Here is an 18,872-nt window from a genome sequence, read left to right as displayed (position 1 = left end):
TCAGAGCTAGATCAGAAATGTAAGGACTATGGTATGAAAATTAGCATCTCCAAAACGAAAAATGTCAGTGGTAAAGAAATATAAACGGACTGAGTGCCAAATAGAAGGAACAAAGTTAGAACAGGTGGATGGTTTCAAGTACTTAGAATGCATATTCTCACAGGATGGCAACATAGTGAAAGAACTGGAAGCGAGGTGTAGCAAAGCTAATGCAGTGAGCGCTCAGCTACGATCTACTCTCTTCTGCAAGAAGGAAGTCAGTACCAAGACTAAGTTATCTTTCGACCAACTTTGTCGTATGGGAGCGAAAGCTGGGTGGATTCAGGTTACCTTATCAACAAGGTTGAGGTTACGGATATGAAAGCAGCTAGGATGATTGCAGGTACTAGTAGATGGGAACAATGGCAGGAGGGTGTCCACAATGAGGAAATCAAAGAAAAACTGGGAATGAACTCTATAGATGTAGCAGTCAGGGCGAACAGGCTTAGATGGTGGGGTCATGTTACACGCATGGGAGAAGCAAGGTTACCCAAGAGACTCATGGATTCAGCAGTAGAGGGGAGGAGGAGTCAGGGCAGACCGAGGAGAAGGTACCTGGATTCGATTAAGAATGATTTTGAAGTAATAGGTTTAACATCAGAAGAGGCACCAATATTAGCACTGAATAGGGGATCATGGAGGAACTGTATAAGGGGGGCTATGCTCCAGACTGAACGCTGAAAGGCATAATCAGTCTTAAATGATGATGATGATCCAAATCATGTCACTAGGAGATTTCTTGAATGATGTTCTTGGGCCAGCAGGGTGGTGAAAATGCACAAAACATCATTGTTTTCCGAACTTATTCTTTCAACCTCTACAAGCCACCACTGTTCATCATACACACACACCACTATGCCATTCAACGTTAAAGATAGAGATGTAATTTTACTGACATAATGACCCTCATAGATTTCGGTTTTTGGAGGTACACAGAATTGAACTAAGTTTTCTGCAATGCCAAGGAATTTGTGGAAATGCCTTGTTCCTTTTATTGCTATACAGTTTTCAAATCTGGTTTGAAGTGCATATTATCCTTGCAAAAGACATACATGTCCTGTTCTGTGAGAATTTAGTCTATGGTTGGTCTTTGTAGGCTGGCTTTACTTACTTCACGTTTGGTTGTACCTTCTACTCCATCACATGCATTTTTACCATGGCAAGATGCAAAAAAGCGCCATTCAGCCTCCAAAGTCTATTTTGTGGTTGCACTGATTTGAAAAATTATTTTTGTTCTTCTACTGACTATCACTTCCATCTGAAAAGTATATCTGCTTCTCAACCTTGGGAAATTTTTCTCTTATGAAATTTATTACATACTTTTGAAACACATGTACAGCCAAAGTGTTGTGCTTCAAGTAGTCACTTACAAAGCAAATTGAAGAACTGCAAACTTCATCTTTCTCATTTTTAAAGTAGAGAATAAGTGGATGCACTGTTGCCTGGTCATTGACCCAGTGGTACCCTTGTCTTGCATCCTGAATCACAAATGTAAAATTTTCTGCAAAATCAGCTAGCACTATGCATTCAGTTTCATGAAGTTGTGCTTTTTTGTCCATCAAAAATTCAATAACTTACTTTGGATTTTAGAAACATAGTGTAGACTTTTGAGTTTTTGTAAGTTATCAATTAAAGATTGCAAGTACTCTTCCTGAGATTTAACCACTGTTGTCATTTCTGTCCTGTCAGTTGTGACCCACTGTTTGAAGGTAATACCGTCTGGCATCTCATCATCATATTCGTGAAACAATTCATTAATGGTTTCCTTACCAGTGCATTTATTACACAAACTCATCATGCAGTCATAACTGTTAGTGCCACAGACCATTGTTTTGCACTTGCAATCATCAGTTTGACATTTTGATGATATAAACAAACACATACGGAATGTGACCCTGAGGATCCAGCCAAACTACACCCCTTAGGGCAGAGGTCACAAAATTTTGACCTTCCAATTTTGCATTCAGGATGCGAATTTTTGAAAGCTACATACAGTTAATTTAAATTTGACAGCACTAGTCATTTCTGCTTTGTTACTTTAACTCCATTTGTAACAAGTCTCTTGCTATCTTTGCAACCTGGGCACATTCTACTATTTCCATCATCTTCAAAAAACTGCTGAATCTTTTTAATTGTTTCTTCACTTATACCTACTCCTTTCTTCTTTTCTAAAACTGGAAGAATGCCTTGCTCTTTCACTAATTTTCAGTTTAGTTTAACCAAACAATGAGAAATGTTGAATTCATGAACTATATTTTCTCTTGACCATGAGTCAGAGAGCAAACTTAAAAATTTAACTTTTTCCTCTTTAGATGTCACTGAACATTTAATTTTTAATTTCTCTATTAAGCTCAAATATTCAGTGTCAGATGATGCTGGTGGTAGATTTTCTTCTTATTTAGAAATAATGTTGGTATCTGTATTATTAAAGCACGATTCCAAGTCTTTTCTAATTTTGTGTGAAATTTGTTGTACCTTATTTTCAATAGCAGCTTTTCTTTTTCTGCTACTTAATTTTATTATTTTTGAAGTAGGAGATATGTCTAACTTAGAACAAGCAAAATCCATATGCTAACAGCTTCCTCATTAGGAATATAAATGTCATTAACAAGGTTAAATGATTCTGGTTCTGGATTCACAACAAATATTTTTGAGTAACAATTTGGGCACAGGGAATTTCCAGGAATCACATTACACTTCACTTGGGAAACTGTTTCACTCTCACATAAGAAGGACAACAAGTTTTTTGAAACTGAACTGTAAACTGTTTTGTGACACACTTCACTTGCTATCTGTCCAACAGAGCAGTGTTCATCCATGTTATTGCATTCCAGTTAATCTCTCAAAATTAACTACAAATTACACACAGAACAAAGCACATAACACATTCTACACTCTCGATGAAGCATGTACATCCACTGTAACAGAGGTTTCAGAACAAACTGACTACAACAATGCCACACTCAGCAATAATGTACTTCTACCATGCCACACCCAGCAATAATTAACTTCTTTATTGACAACAAACCTAAACGTAACTCGAATTTTTATTACCATAGAACAAAAGCGAAAGCTCCTATTATTTAATATTGCACTATTAAAAATAAATAAACTAAATTAATATTGGGTGATAGTGTTAACTAAATATATGTCACAATTAAATTGTATTAGAATGAAACAACAAACCATTTAAACAGGCAACAGCCATAAGATCAGTTGTAGAGTAATGTGAATTATTTCCTCATTTTCAAAAATTCATATCTTTGTTCACAGTCAGATATAAATGTTGAAATTTTTACAGTACATTGCTATCATAAAGGTGTACAAACAGCAAAAATCATAATTTTATATTCAGTCCCACCTGCGATAACTAACCCCAACTTAAGAATAAATAAAAATTTTCAAATTTCAAAAATTCATAAAAATTTAGGAAACATTTGGAAGTGTTCTTGCTCTATATGAGGCTAGTAGTGTATGATATCTTACTACAGGAAAAATATAGACTCTCATAAATCACTCCTTGTCTGTTATTTGTGGGCCTAAAAAGTGGATTTCTGAAAATTTGGACACCAAACTTGGAGGTCAATTTGACTGGTTATTTTTGAATTTAGGGTATTTTGTGTAACAAACAATGTTGTAGAGGACCAGTGCAGAGATATTCAAATTTTCGCTAATGTCTCCAGACTGAAAAATTGTCGCACGCCTACAAATAAAAATGGCTGCCATATAGTAAAGGTGCAAGATAAATTATTTTAAACAACTGTTTTGAACTTCTCAAATATAGGGTAATCACATATAAAAAATTAAAATATTTAAAAATGGTGAAGAAACCATCATTGGACCACTTCATATGGTCTAGAACTCGATGGGGTGACTGCATATCCAAAGTCCTCCAGAGAGTGGGACTGCTGGAAGGATGGCAGAAAGGAGCTGAAGACAGGCTGAAGTGGAGGCAATCTCTCCAAGCAGCGGGCGGTTCATTGGGCCTGATCATGTAAAGTATAAGTACCTACATTCATCAGAATCTGCTTACTATATTCATGTTTAGGCCATCCTCTACAATTTTTATCCCTCAGCCACATGCACCAACTTACCTCCATTACTAAAGTAATTAATATCTGATGCCTTAGAATGTCCCCTATGAACATTCCTTTCTTAAAGTCAAATTGTGCTATAATTTTCTTTTTTCCCCCAATTTGATTTAATACCTCCTCATAAGTTATTCAGTCTATGCATTAATCCATTTGGCCCCCACCAAGTGTTGTACTGTGGACTGCTGAGTAAGAATCAAGATCCAATCTTCAGCATTCTTCTTTAGCACCACATTTCAAAAGCTTCTATCCCTTCTTGTCTGACCTGCTTATTGACTATGTTTCATTTCCTTATAAGGCTACAGTAACACAAATACCTTCAGAAATACATACTGCATTTTAATTTATATTAAATGTTAACAAATTTCTCTTCTTCAGGAATGCTTTTCTTGTTATTGCCAAACAGCATTTTATATCTTTTCTAATTCAGCTATTTCACTGTCCTAATTGTATTCTTTTCGGACACTATCCCTTCTGTTCAACTACTCTTTTAAGTCCTTCTCTGTCTTTGACACAATTACAATGTCATTGGTAAACCACAAAGTTTCCAAACTTAACCTGTTTTCTTGTCCAATGTACAAATTGAATAACACTGTGTGTAGGCTACAACCCTGTCTCACTTTCTTCTGAACTACCACTTCCCTTTCACGTCCTTCAGTTCTTAAAACTGTAGTCTGATTTCTGTACAAACTGAAAATAACCTTTTACTCTCAGTATTTTATCTCCGATACCTCCAAAATGTCAAAGAGTATAGTCCAGTCAATATTGTCATAAGCTTTCTCTAATTTTATATAAGGTATGTAGATCTGGCTTTCTTCAACACGGCTTCTACAAAGGAGGCTACTTACAAAATACTTGTGCAACTTGTCTTACAATATTGTTGAAGTGTGTGGGATCCATATTAAATAGGACTAACAGGGCCATTGAATACAAACAATAGTGGGCAGCACTAATAGTGGCAAGTTTGATCACAGAAATACTGAAAAATCTGAACCATCAGATGCTTGAAACGAAGATAACACTATCCCACAAAAGTCTACTTCAAGAAGGTTCAACAACTAGCATTAAGTGAGGAACTTAGGAATATATGAGGGCTATTTATAAATTAACCTCCAACTGGTTGTAAAAAAAAAATAAAAAATAAAAAAATAAAAAAAAACTTGATAAAATTTATTTTTATGCCTGCGCAATATGTACTTAAAACCTGACATTATTTCACACAGTCACCACCCATCAGTTTCCTTATTCCTTCATCAAAGAATGGTGCCATCTGATGCTTGGGCCAGTTGCGGACTGCATTGCTGCCAGCCAGGACTTCATCTTGGGGAAGATACGTAACCTGCTTGGTACCAAGTTCGAACTATAGAGAGAATGTTGAGAAACACTCGTTTTTCCTTTGTTCAATTTACAGTATAGGGTTGCACACTGTCATACAAGAGTATGGTTCCTTTGGTAATCATCCCACACTGTTTGTTTCAGTTTGATCTTCAGAGTTTTTGAAGAACAGTTTCAAGAATACACATAAACTGCCCATGTCTCACTCTCAGTTATGATTCTGCTCAGGAATCCCTCCTCCTCTCCAAGATTTCACAATAAGAATGCCAAGACTGATGCCATTCTTTCAGCTTTTGAACATCAGTTTGACATCTTGGTGTCTGTGGAGCACAAAATTTATGTAACCTAATCTCTCTATGGCAAAACCAATAAGCAAAGAGATGACTGATGTAGCACAACCTTCAAACTCTTCATTTTCAACCACACAAGCTCCATAAAGCTGAAAGAATTTTTAATAGCCTACCAGGGGTTAGCTTATAAATAGTACTCTCTTTACAACCCCTTATAAGTCACTGCTGTAGGACAATTACAGTACACACATAAGTCTTCTGAACCATCATACACTCTTCCCATGCAAAAGCAACAATAAAAAATACCAATGTGTGTTTTAATAGGGAGCATGCTCTTCCATGCACTTCACTATGGTTTGCAAAGTACAGACGTATGAAATACCTGTCAGTCATATATCTATTGTAACCCAGCTAGTTACTCAGTTTTGCTTGATGGTAAAACAATTAAAATGACAGCAATGTGTGTTTTAATAGCAAGTATACTCTTCTGTGCACTTAGTTCGAGTCTCGGTCCAGCATACAGTTTTCATCTGCCAGGAAGTTTCATATCAGTGCGCTCTCCACTACAGAGTGAAAACTGCACTCTGGCTAATTATGTAGCTTACTTCAAAACACAATGCAATGAGAAAATCAATGAAAGGGGAAAAAGACTATATTTTCCTTTAACAGCTCCTATCTTTTATATCAAAAGTGAAGTAGGCCTACCTTCCTATCCAGCTGAAAATGAAGCTAACATCTACAAAACCTAATCATGTAGCTTATTTCAAATCACACTGCAGCACTGTGAAGCATATTTTGCTTACCTGCAGGCCAAGGAGCTGGCCATTTGACATGCCTTCACTCCCTGTTTTATGGAATTATTTTCTGGAGGAATGTAACTAAAGTAAAGAAAACTCTGATTTAGCTTTCAGTACAAGCTGTAAGTATGTTGTATACAGTACACAGCCACAAATCATAAGCTGCCCCTTAAAAGATCTAGAAAATCTCTCACTCACTTCCCAGTACAATCTTTTCTTCGCGATACTTGCTGCAACTAATAAAAAGCAGTATCAGCTGTAATGTTGTTTCCACAATCACTGTAATTTAAAAAAAAAAAAAACTTCTTTACTCTGTAGGGCTCAGAGAGGTGTTCTGTATTTTGGTGCAAATGCCTTCAGCAACAGCCAATCAGTCATAAAAAGAATAAACTGAGCATCATCATAAATTCAATAGGCGATTACAAAACTTACTTTGTTTAGCTTCATAAAACTTTGATTATCTAATATCTAGAACAGAAGATTTTTATAGCTGTATAACAAGTAGGCCTACCAATGTTTCTTTTCACATACTGCTAATTGTCGTTTTATAATAAATATCAATGTACTTAGCAATAAGTGACAATTAGAAATGACAGCTTCACGTTGATGTCATCACACTATAAACTGTATTTAAAAACCATAAAATACTTTGTATTACAATCTAAGACTAAGATGTGTCCGCGTTTACTTACAAAGCATCGTAATAACTAATATAGTTCGTACACATTAAACGTTACACAGTAGAATATAACTGGGATCTACGAAAAACCGAGCGGACATAATGTTGGGCAGTAATAGTTCCTACTCTAAATTTAAAGCCTAGCAGAAATTTGTAACAACAAAACACACTTCAACTCACAGAATACAAACTGCAAAACGGAGTGATTGTTATGTTGATCAACAAACACCAGTATGACAACAAAGTGAACTGGTTTGCATGCTATATTGATATACAAATGAGATAAGTATTTTTCAAACAATACCTTCATCAAGATAGCTGCGGTCCGTATTTTCGAGAATAAGTTGTTGGGCAAGTTTAAATTGCCCTTCTTCAAGAGCTCTCGTAATTGGAGTATCATTAATTCCAATCTGCGCGTGATAAACAGGTATGGCACGAAAAACAAAAGCGTCAACCATTTTCTCTAAAACACTACGTCTTATTCAAAGCTTTCCCAGATTACATGACACAACCACCACACTTTGTTGTTAAACTTCACTGCGGTTGCGGTATACGAAAACCAAAGATCCTCTCCAACAGTTCGCAGCTAGTACTAAACACAAAGTATCGATTATATAATTAAACGTCAAATCACATTGCAGTCAATTTTTGTGTTAAATGCGGAGATGAAACATGTATTCGTCTGATTTTCCACACACAACAAAAACTTTCACTTGCTTACTCTAATTACCCATCTGCCAGGCGACTGACTTGATTCACTGTCATACCAGCTGGCATGACAGTTCAAAAACAGTTGTAAGACATAACAGTAAAGCACTGCAAATCTCTACAGGATCCCTTTGCTGCAACATTCATTCATCTCGCTTAGCTTCTTTCTATCAATTCATCTGGTACTCCGAACCCCCATAGGATCGAAATAGGTACGTTTCAGCAGTTTATTATGTTGAAACTTCCTGGCAGATTAAAACTGTGTGCCGGACCAAGACTCGAACTCGGGACCTTTGCCGTTCGCGGCCAAGTGCTCTACCATCTGAGCTACCCAAACACGACTCACGCCCCATCCTCACTGCTTCAATTTCGCCAGTATCTCGTATCCTACCTCCCTAACGTCACAGAAGCTCTCCTGCGAACCTTGCATTCCGGAGCGGAGTGTTCGCATATGTGAAACTTTCTGGCAAGTCTTGGTCTGGCACACAGTTTTAATTTGCCCGAAAGTTTCATTTCAGTGCACACTCCGCTACAGAGTGAAAATCTCATTCTAGTATATTATGTTACTTAGCCTGTATGACGAAAACCGAATACGGCAGCAAGAACAAGTAGGGACCCTGCAGTAGCTGCGCACTATAAAAAATACTCAATATTACGAAGAAAAGTTATTAAAAATTCAAAGAACATGCTCGTAGGTCAGAAAACAGTACTTCCGACAACAGACCTGAGGCTGTATGGAATGTAGTTAAGTGAGAGACAAGACAACCAGCCACAAACCAACACAACAGCACTCTTGAATTGAATTGAATGGAAGGGCTACAATAGATGAGTCACAGGTAACAAGTAATTAATAATTATTTCTTAAACATAATAGAAAGCATAGGGACAAACAGTGCAAGAGCAAAATCATAACAGCATTGAAACTGTAACTTTCATAAAATCCAGCCAAATGAATATATCACCAACTTCTCTTTCTGAAATTAAGAAAGTTACACATTATTTCAAAAATAAAAGCTCATCTAGTTTTCCTGGTGTTGCCAGTGCAGTACTAAACATTTATTCCCTCGTAATAGGTCCAGTCTTATCTGAAATATGTAATGCATCAGTAATTCAAGGCATTTTGTCAGGTAGACTGAAATATGCCGTTGCTAAACCTGTCTTTAAGAAGGGTGATAAGCGAAATATCAATAATTACGACCTGTCTCATTTCTGACATCATTCCCCGAATTTTTTGAGAAGGCGATGTATTCTAGAATAGTATCTCACCTCTACAACAATATTAGCCTTAGGAAATTACAATTTGGGTTTCAGAAGGGTTGCTCTAAAGAGAATGCCATTTACATGTTCGATAACCAGATTTTAGAAGCACTAAATAATAAAAAAGTATTTATGGTATTTTCTGCGACCTCTCTAAGGCATTTGGCTGTGTGAATCACAATATTCTCCTAGATAAATTAACATTTTATGGAACTGATGGTATAGCCAGTCAATGGATAATGTCATATTCAGCCAAAAGAATGTAGAAAGTTGTACTTAGTAATTCAAGCAATGTAGTCCAGTCACATAATTCTGACTGGAGAGAAGGTTCCATCTTAGGTCCACTACTGTTCTTCATATGTGTAAACGATCTTCCATCTAGTACACAACAAGCAGAATTAGTTCTTTTTGCAGATGACACTAGTAATGTAATCAGTCCAAGCACACATACAGAAACAGAAGAAATGGTAAACAAATTTTTAAAACTATCTTTGATTGGTTTTCTGCAAGTGGTGTCATCCTCAATTTTAAAAACACCCAACATATTCAGTTCTGCACATTTAGAGGTACTACACCAATCATAAGTTTAACACATGGTGAGGAAATAATAAATAGGGTGGAGACTTCAAAAGTTTTAGGGATCCATATTTTTACAATTTAAACAGGAAAAAACACATTTTGGAACTTCTAAAGCAGCTTGGTTCAGCCACATTTACACTTAGAATCATTGCAAATCTTGGGAGAGACAAATCAGTAAGCTGACACATTTTGCATATTTTCATTCAATAATGTCATGCAGAATAATGTTCTGGGGTAACTCATCATTAAGAAAGAAAGTCTCTGCTATGCAAAACCATGCTGTGAGAATAACACTTGGTGCTCATCCATAATTATTTTGTACTCATCTGTTTTAGGAGTTGGGCATTCTGACCACTGCTTCAAAGTATATTTATTCCCTCATGAAGTGTATTGTAAATAATCCACTACAGTTCCAGAGGAACAATGAGGTATATAATTACAATACCAGAAGGAAAAATGACATTCTTTACTCCATGTTAAGGATGTCTTTAGCACAAAGAGGAGTGCACAATGCTGCAACAAAAATTGTTAATCATTTACCCAGTGATATAAAATGTCTGACAGATAGTAAAATTATATATATATCTGTGTGTGTGTGTGTGTGTGTGTGTGTGTGTGTGTGTGTGTGTGTGTGTGTGTGTGTGTGTGTGCTTATTGTAATAAGTATTGTAGTAGTTCTATTATATGTTTACTACCTTATAAATAAAAAACATTTTTTCTTAATTTTAGTCAGTCAGTCCATTAATGCGTTTTTAATAAATGAGTGTTTGTAAAATGATTCTTTCATATAGTGTTCATAATTTGTTTCAGTTATAAATATTTGTCATGTAGAGGGGATTATAAATGAATATCGAGGGTTTTAATGCATCATAATATTTATTATATTAAACTTACAGTTATAAATGATATGTGAAATGAAAGAGCAACTTCAACCGTTTTACCAAGAACCTTACAAATGTTCAATGTGAGGACCATTTGTCACGTGGTACACATCAAGTCTATAGCCAAGTTCTTCCCAAATGTTGACAAGTTCGTCTTCAGCGATTGTAACAACAGCTGCTTCAATCCAGTTTCTTAATTCAGGGAGGTCTGCTGGTAGCAGAGGCACATACACACGATCCTTGATGATGCCCCAAAGCAAAAAATCGCATGGCGTTAGGTCGGGTGAATGTGGAGGCCATGCAAAGCAAGCCTTGTCATTGGGCCCCTTGTGGCCTATCCAGCGCTTGGGTACAGTGAAGTTCAACCAGTTTCATACTTCGCTATGCCTGTGAGGTGGCGCACCATCTTACTGGAAAATGAAGTTCTCTGGCTCATCTTCTTGCAACTGAGGGAAGAGCCAATGCTCTAGTGTATCAAGGTAAGAAGTGCCAGTTACAGTAGGTTCATCAAAAAAGAAAGGCCCATAAACTTTCCACTGCGATACGGCACAAGAAACAGTCACTTTAGGGGAATCTCGTTGCATTTGTACCACTTCGTGAGGACTTTCTGAGTTTCAGATGCACACATAGTGAGTGTTAACATGTCCACTAAGGTGAAAGGACGATTCATCACTTAAGACAACATGAGCCAGAAAATCTTCATCATCATGAAACAACATTTCATTTGCGAAGTTCGCACATAATCCATGGTCTGCCAGATTAGAGCCTGTAATAACTGTAAATGGTAAGGGCATAGATGTACATGTTTTCGTAAAACTTTCCAAAAAGTCGACACGGAAACTTGTAATTCACGACTAGCCTTCTGGACTGATTTCTTTGGGCTACGAGTGAACGACTCTCTCACTCACTCAACAACCTCTTCACTAACTCTTGGTCGTCCTGTGCTCTTCCCTTTACAAATGCAGCCGGTATCTTCAAATTGATGATATCATCTACGAATGTTATTATCACTTGGAGGATCACAACCGAACTTCAACCATAACGCACAATAACTACAGATTCAGTCTTTGTAAACTGCAAACCACAAAACGCTTTCTGTTCACTAGACGCCATCTTCGCTACTACCGCTGTCTAGTGGATTGCGGCGGAAACATTGCGTGTTGCGCATGCGCACTGGTGCCAAACACAACTGTTTGAGTTGCTCTTTCATTTGACATATCATTTATAATTCTAAGTTTAATGTAATAAATATTATAAAGCGTTAAAACCACAATATTCATTTATAAACACCCTGTATTATTGTTTATCTGACATTTTCTACATCCTGGAGGACCTCCTCACTATGGATCAATTGGAATGAGGGTAAATGTAACCTAATGTATTACTGTAATGTGCAAAGGTGGTGGGTAGCACTTACTAACTCACATCTGTATATCTTTCTGTGAAGAAAAGGAAATGTTCAGAATGTAATCATATGTACAAATTATCGTTCCAAATCATTATGATCCATGGAACATGTTACTAAGTAACTAACTAAGACATTGGCCTCAGATTATGAAGGATGGACATTAATCATTTGACCGACCTTTCAGGAAAATAACAGGATGATTCTCTTGTCAAGCACAAGCGAACACCTATACCACAGTAAAATGATTCTTGGAAGAAGAAATTACTACTAGTATATAAGTAATTCATGCTGGCAAGATTTAGTTATTATGCTGATAAGATTTTTTGCCACTCAACAATTGCGTTCCTTAAAATATTTAGAGGCAAACTTAGTAAAAGTGACAAGATGTGAAATGTATCCACAAAAAAAAAGCCATGAACGAGGTTGTCCAAAATCGCCCTCCAGTCTCTCTCTCTCTCTCTCTCTCTCTCCCTCTCTCTCTCTCATGCATTAAAACACACACACACACACACACACACACACACACTCAAAGTATACATACACACACATTACACCCAAAATAATCCACGTCGTATCTGTCTAGAAAGAAAGAAAGTGATCAACAGTAAATAGTTCTGTATTAAACTATTCTTCCTCATCTGCCTGAGGACTGGTTACTTACAGTGTCCCACAAGGTTCCAGTCAGGCTTTCTGTTTTTTCTTGTATGTATTTAACGCCTTACCAGATTTTATATTTGAATTCTTTGCCGGCTGTATGAATATTGTGATATATAAAAAATCAAATAGTTTTCAGAACAGTTGTTAATGAAATTTTCACAGACATAGTAAACAGTTTTAGTAAATATAATGTTATTAAACGTTGACAAAATTCATTTTATGAACCTCAGAATCTGCAAGAGGTTTGACACAACATAGGAATAAAATATCAAGATTTCTAGATGGAAGAGATTAGCATTTATTGTGATTACTATTATAATAATTTAATTCAGTTGAGGGCAAACTAACACAGATATGCTGAAACATCTAGATATAGGTGCTTGAAAAACTTTGCACATTTAGCTTATTTTCTTTTCAAAATGTCATATATTGTCATATTTTGGGGGGCAATTCATTACAAAGGTAGAATTTTTCAAATCCAAAATCTTCACAATATGAATCATTTGTGACGAAAATTCAAGGAAGTGCTGCAGAAACCGTTTCAAATAATGAACTGTTTTTCAGCATGTATTTTATTTACACAAATTGGTCATACATAATGTATCTTTTCTTCCAACCAACAGATTTGTTCATGGAATCTGTGCAAGGAAAAAGAACAATTAATATAAGACTTAAAATCATTTTCTTTGTTCTTAAAGTGTCAGATACATATATTTTCAATAAACTGCTAGTAGCTATAGATGTTTAGGCACTAATAAGGTACAATTTGAAATGACTTTGAGGCATTTATTAGCGACTAATGCTAACTTTTTAGCAGAGCCTATAGATGTGTTATTATTAACTACTTTCTAACAATCTGCCCAGCTTCACATTGGTTACACCAAACTCTTACAACTGGATGACTTGTCTGCCATAGTGGTAATTATTTTATGAGCCACTGTGTAGAGTTATTATTAAAATTCCGAGAACAAAGGTTGATGATTGTTTATCCTCACTATCATATAACTTAAACACCAGAACAGTTCTAAGAATGCATGAACATTATCTGTTTCACATTTAATCGGCGTTTAGAGTGACATCTCGTAGGAATGATGGGATTTGTGAGCTACAGCACTAGTTGGGTCGCTTGAGCACAGTGTCGATCTGGCACAGCAAACTCAACTGCAAAAGAGTTCAGCAAGAGTTATGACCACTTCTGGGCACATGACTCCAGCGCCAGTCTGGTTCAAGTATATTGCCTGACAAAATAAGTGAAGTACCCTGTTTTGTGTGGTGTCAAGAGGAGGCAAACACGGCAAATGATGGATGCCCCTTAGGGAATGGTAGCAAGGGAAATGGAAAGGGGACCAGGAGCACTCAGTGTGTATACCCACTGTAAATGTTCAGAAGTGTAAAGTTGTGCACTTCACAAAACGAAAAAAATGTAGTATGCTATGACTATAATATCAGTGAGTCACTGTTGGAATCTGCCAAGATATACAAATACTTGGGTGTCACATTTTGTAGGGTTATGAAACAGAATGATGGCATAGACTCCATTGTGCGTAAATCAGATGGTAGACTTCAGATTGTTGGTGGATATTTGGGAAGTGCAATCAGCCTACAAAGGAAATTGCTTACAAATCACTCGTGCGACTGGTTCTGGAACAGAGGTTCCCAAACTTCTTTCTTCTTGTAGACCACTTTCAAAGTTTTACTGTTTTCGGTAGACCCCCTGCTGCTACATTTCTACTATATTCACAAAACTCCTAAAAATGTCATGGTCGAGTCCCAGCTCTAAATTTGGAATGATAAAAATAAAAAGAAAAATAGCACATTTTCTTGTGTCCTATTTATTAAAGTAATACTTATGATTATATACTTAATATGATTAAAAATAAACTTTGATAATGTAATAATCAACAATCGACAAAACATCAACAATCAACTCTAAAATCCAAATAAACAATTTAAAAAACAGTCATAATTTTAATGAGACATATGTATTTGATGAACTGACAGCAAATTATCAATATTTGACTGCAGTTTTGTAAGGAATAACCTCAAATCTCCCCATTCTGTGACCTCCAATCTGGTCCTTTTTTTTGTTATTAGGTTGCTAACAACACTAAAACACTTTTTGACAAGATATGACGAGGGGAACGCCATCAAAAATTTTCTCACAATTTTCCACAGCCCAGGATATTTTTGTGGTATTTCTGCCTGCAGCCAAAATGTTTGATAGCCTGTTTTAAATTTCACCTTCAGCTCCTCATTGGTGCTAAGCTCAAGTAGCTCCTCTTGTAATACCAAATTCGCCACTTCCGTTTCATCAAATGGATTTATGATCCATGCTGGTAGTTCCATCTTCAGAATATCTTCAAACCTATTTTTGAAGTCATCATGAAGAGTAATTAGATGTTGAGCATATGTCTGAATATCCTCAACTAGACATTCTGCCTGTGACAAGTTTGGAAACTGGGAGAATTCGCGCAACTAATATTTTGCTTCATAAACTTCAATTTACCAACAAAAGCCGAAATTGCACCCTTTGTTTTTATTAAATTTAGGCTGTCCCCTTGTAACTGCAAGTTAACGTCATTAAATTTGTTGAACAAATCTGTCAACTACGCTGTGTCTGCTTTAAATGTGATCAGATTTTCTTTTAAATCTGGACCTTTAGTTTCCAGAAATTGTATAGCTGATTCGAAAAGTGAGTAAAATCTTGATAAACATGCACTTTTCGACAACTAGTGTACTTCAGTATGTAAGAGCAATTGTTGAAAATCTTCATCATTTTCATAGCACACTAGTGCAACTAATGGGTATTCAATGCATTGCTTATTGTTTCCTTAACTGCATTAATCGCAAATTGAAGCGATTGGTGCAATTTATCACTCAAATTTTTTGCTACAAGGTGTTGTCAGTGGATTACACAGTGAATTGCAGTTAGTCCTGGTATCACTCTTTTAAGATGGGTTATAAACCCACGATATAGCCAAAACATGGCAGGAGCTCCATCTGCCACCACTGAAAGAATGTTTGTAGATGGAATCGATTTTTCCTTAAAAGAATATTGATTTCAAAGTTTTCGTGAATAGCACCTCTTCATGGATTTCTTCATCTGCAACAAATCGAACATATGCCAATAGTAGTGCTTCGTTATCAGGTAAAGTCGACTCATCCAGTTGAATAGAAAAATGAGGGGTTTCCAGATAATTACACAAGAAGCTTCAATATCAGAGGTCATTTCTCCAATACATCTTTGTAGTGCATTGTTACTTAAAAGAATTCTTTTGAATATGTCAAATGGAGGTTTGTGCAGAACATTTCTTAAAACTTCTTCAATACCAGGTAAAATTAACTGTTCTCTGATGGTGTGTGGTTTTCCAGATTTCGCTATAAGCAATAAGATATTGTAAGATACCCGCAAACCATCATCATTACTTAGAGATGTTGAAGCAAACATACTGTTCACTGTGGGTCTGTTTTCATATTTTTCCTTCAATGTTTGACATTATTTCAAATCCTTACCTATTTCATAAGGATGCTTCTTAGATGATCTTCGAACTTCGATGGTTTCATAGAGTCATTGCTCAAAACTTTGTTGCATAAAAGACATATGGGTAAGCGTTTGTCTGCCTTTGATGGAAGAAAACCAAATTTCAAGTAATCAACACTGTATTGTCGACATTTCTTGTTGGATTATGTCATTTTTCGTATCAGTTGTATCCTGTAAAGAAAAAATGTTTGTCTTAGTAATCATGAGGTGTTTTTAACAGGATATGGCTATTTTAACAGAATAGAATAGAATTAATTATTTAATGAAAAAACCAAAACGCCAACAGAAAAACTTTTTTAATTATTAAAAGCAATAAACTGCTAAGACCCACTGTTTAATCGTCGAAGCTTTAGCAGCCGCAAGATTAAATAGCCGATTTTTAATTAGTGATCATAGAAAATATATACCTAATTCATGAGACCAATGCCTCGTTTCATAAGCGTAGATTCTCTTTATTAGTGGACTGTATTATCATTTAGTTGAACTGCACTCAATAAGAGGAACACCTTATTGATTAGTACTGATTCTTATTGTTAATACAAACAATAAGACTGGGAAGCTAGAAAAGCTATTTATTATAAATTTACTATATCGCTAACAAATGGGCAGGTACTTACTTTTCTCAGCACTGGCAAACACTGACATCGATTCATTCACACTTTTATTCTCAAAATTCTGGAAACAAATGAGTAACGCTTTGTCCTTGGCATTTGTATTTATATTAGTGAAGCTTGCAAGCACAGCACAAGTCGTATTTTGTCCCTTTCCACGTCTAAACAAGCGTTCCGGGCGAGTGGGTGTGCGGGTTGCACTTTGCAAGTCTCTACATGTGTTTTACTGAATATCGAATATGCTTGTTTTTACAAGTAACAGTCGCTGACGTTCTTAAAATACACCAGGTACTCAAAAAAATTAAGGTGGTTAAAATTATAGTGGACTACCACTTACAACTTGTGAATCCCTTTTTTTTTTCTTCTCACGCCAACGTTAGCTCAAGTGTGTGGCACCCATAGCAAATAAGACTAAACGGGGATATTGAATGTATACGGACAAGGGCAGCATGAATGGTCACAGGTTTGTTCCAGTCTTGGGAGAGTGTTACATTGGTGCTGAAGAAATTAAGCTGGCAGAATCTTGAAGATAGACATAAACTATCCCAAGAAAGTCGCCATAGGCGTTTTAAGAACTGGCTTTAAATGGTGAATCTAGGAATATACTGGAATCCCCTACGTATCGCTCACACAGGGATTGTGAGGATAAGGCCACAATTACTATTGCCACACAGGGGCATTCAGACAATTATTTTTCCTACACTCCATATTTGAATGGAATGGGAAGGAAAGCTAATAACAGCATAACTTACTGTCAATAGGCCGCACCTGGCTGCAACTTCTGCACTCCGAAATATTGCACTGAAGCTAACCTTTTCCTATATTAAACGGTGGTGCCGCTACGTTATTCCCCCCTTCGGAAAGACCTGGTCCCCGGGTCGACCTCTAACGACTCTTAAACTTGTTTGGGTCGGCACGTACTTAGGACATATTTATTACTACACTATTGGCCATTAAAATTGCTACACCAAGAAGAAATGCAGATGATGAACAGGAATTCATTGGACAAATATATTATACTAGAACTGACATGTGGTTATATTTCCACGCAGTTTGGGCGCATAGATCCTGAGAAATCAGTACCGAGAACAACCACCTCTGGCCGTAATAACGGCCTTGATACGCCTGGGCTTTGAGTCAAACAGAGCTTGGATGGCGTGTACAGGTACAGCTGCTCAGGCAGCTTCAACATGATATCACAGTTCATCAAGAGTAATGACTGGCGTGTTGTGATAGTCAGTTGCTAGGCCACCATTGACCAGACGTTTTCAATTGGTGAGAGATCTGGAGAATGTGCTGGTCAGGTCAGCAGTCGAACATTTTCTGTATCCAGAAAGGCCGGTAAAGAACCCGCTGAAATGTAGGGTTTTGCAGGGATCGAATGAAGGGTAGAGCCTCGGGTCGTAACACATCTGAAATGTAACGTCCACTGCTCATAGTGCTGTCAATGCGAACAAGAGGTGACCGAGGCGTGTAACCAATGGCACCCAACACCATCACTCCGGGTGATACGCCAGTATGGCGATGACGAATACACGCTTCCAATGTGCATTCACCGCGATGTCTCCAAACACGGATGCGACCATCATGATGCTGTAAACAGAACCTGGATTCATCAAAAAAATTACGTTTTGCCATTCGTGCACCCAGGTTCGTCGTTGAGGACACCGTCACAGGCGCTCCTGTATGTGATGCAGCGTCAAGGGGAACTGCAGCCATAGTCTCCGAGCTGATAGTCCATGCTGCTGCAAACATCATCGAACTGTTCGTGCAGATGGTTGTTGTCTTGCAAACGTCCCCATCTGTTGACTCAGGGATCGAGACGTGGCTGCACGAGCCGTTACAGCCATGGGGATAAGATGCCTGTCGTCTCGACTGCTAGTGATACGAGGCCTCTGGGATCCAGCACGGCGTTCCGTATTACCCTCCTGAAACCACCGATTCCGTATTCTGCTAACAGTCATTGGATATCGACCAACGCGAGCCGCAATGTAGCTAT

General features: G+C 37.1%; 1 protein-coding gene across 2 annotated transcripts in view; it reads right to left on the bottom strand.

Annotated features, from left to right (window-relative positions):
• LOC126191107 (uncharacterized) overlaps nucleotides 1-7,794 on the bottom strand; it is an 81,876-nt gene extending 74,082 nt beyond the window's left edge. For both annotated transcript variants that reach the window (XM_049931846.1, XM_049931847.1), the window contains exon 1: nucleotides 7,536-7,794. In XM_049931846.1, the coding sequence (XP_049787803.1) occupies nucleotides 7,536-7,689 (154 nt within the window). In that variant the 5' untranslated portion in view covers nucleotides 7,690-7,794. The remainder of the gene's footprint in view (nucleotides 1-7,535) is intronic.
• Between the last annotated feature and the right edge of the window lie 11,078 nt (nucleotides 7,795-18,872).

This window comes from Schistocerca cancellata, chromosome 6 (assembly GCF_023864275.1).
Source record: "Schistocerca cancellata isolate TAMUIC-IGC-003103 chromosome 6, iqSchCanc2.1, whole genome shotgun sequence".
NCBI lineage: Eukaryota > Metazoa > Arthropoda > Insecta > Orthoptera > Acrididae > Schistocerca > Schistocerca cancellata.
Note: the sequence above shows the minus strand (reverse complement) of the source record. Positions and strands in the feature narration are given on the sequence as shown.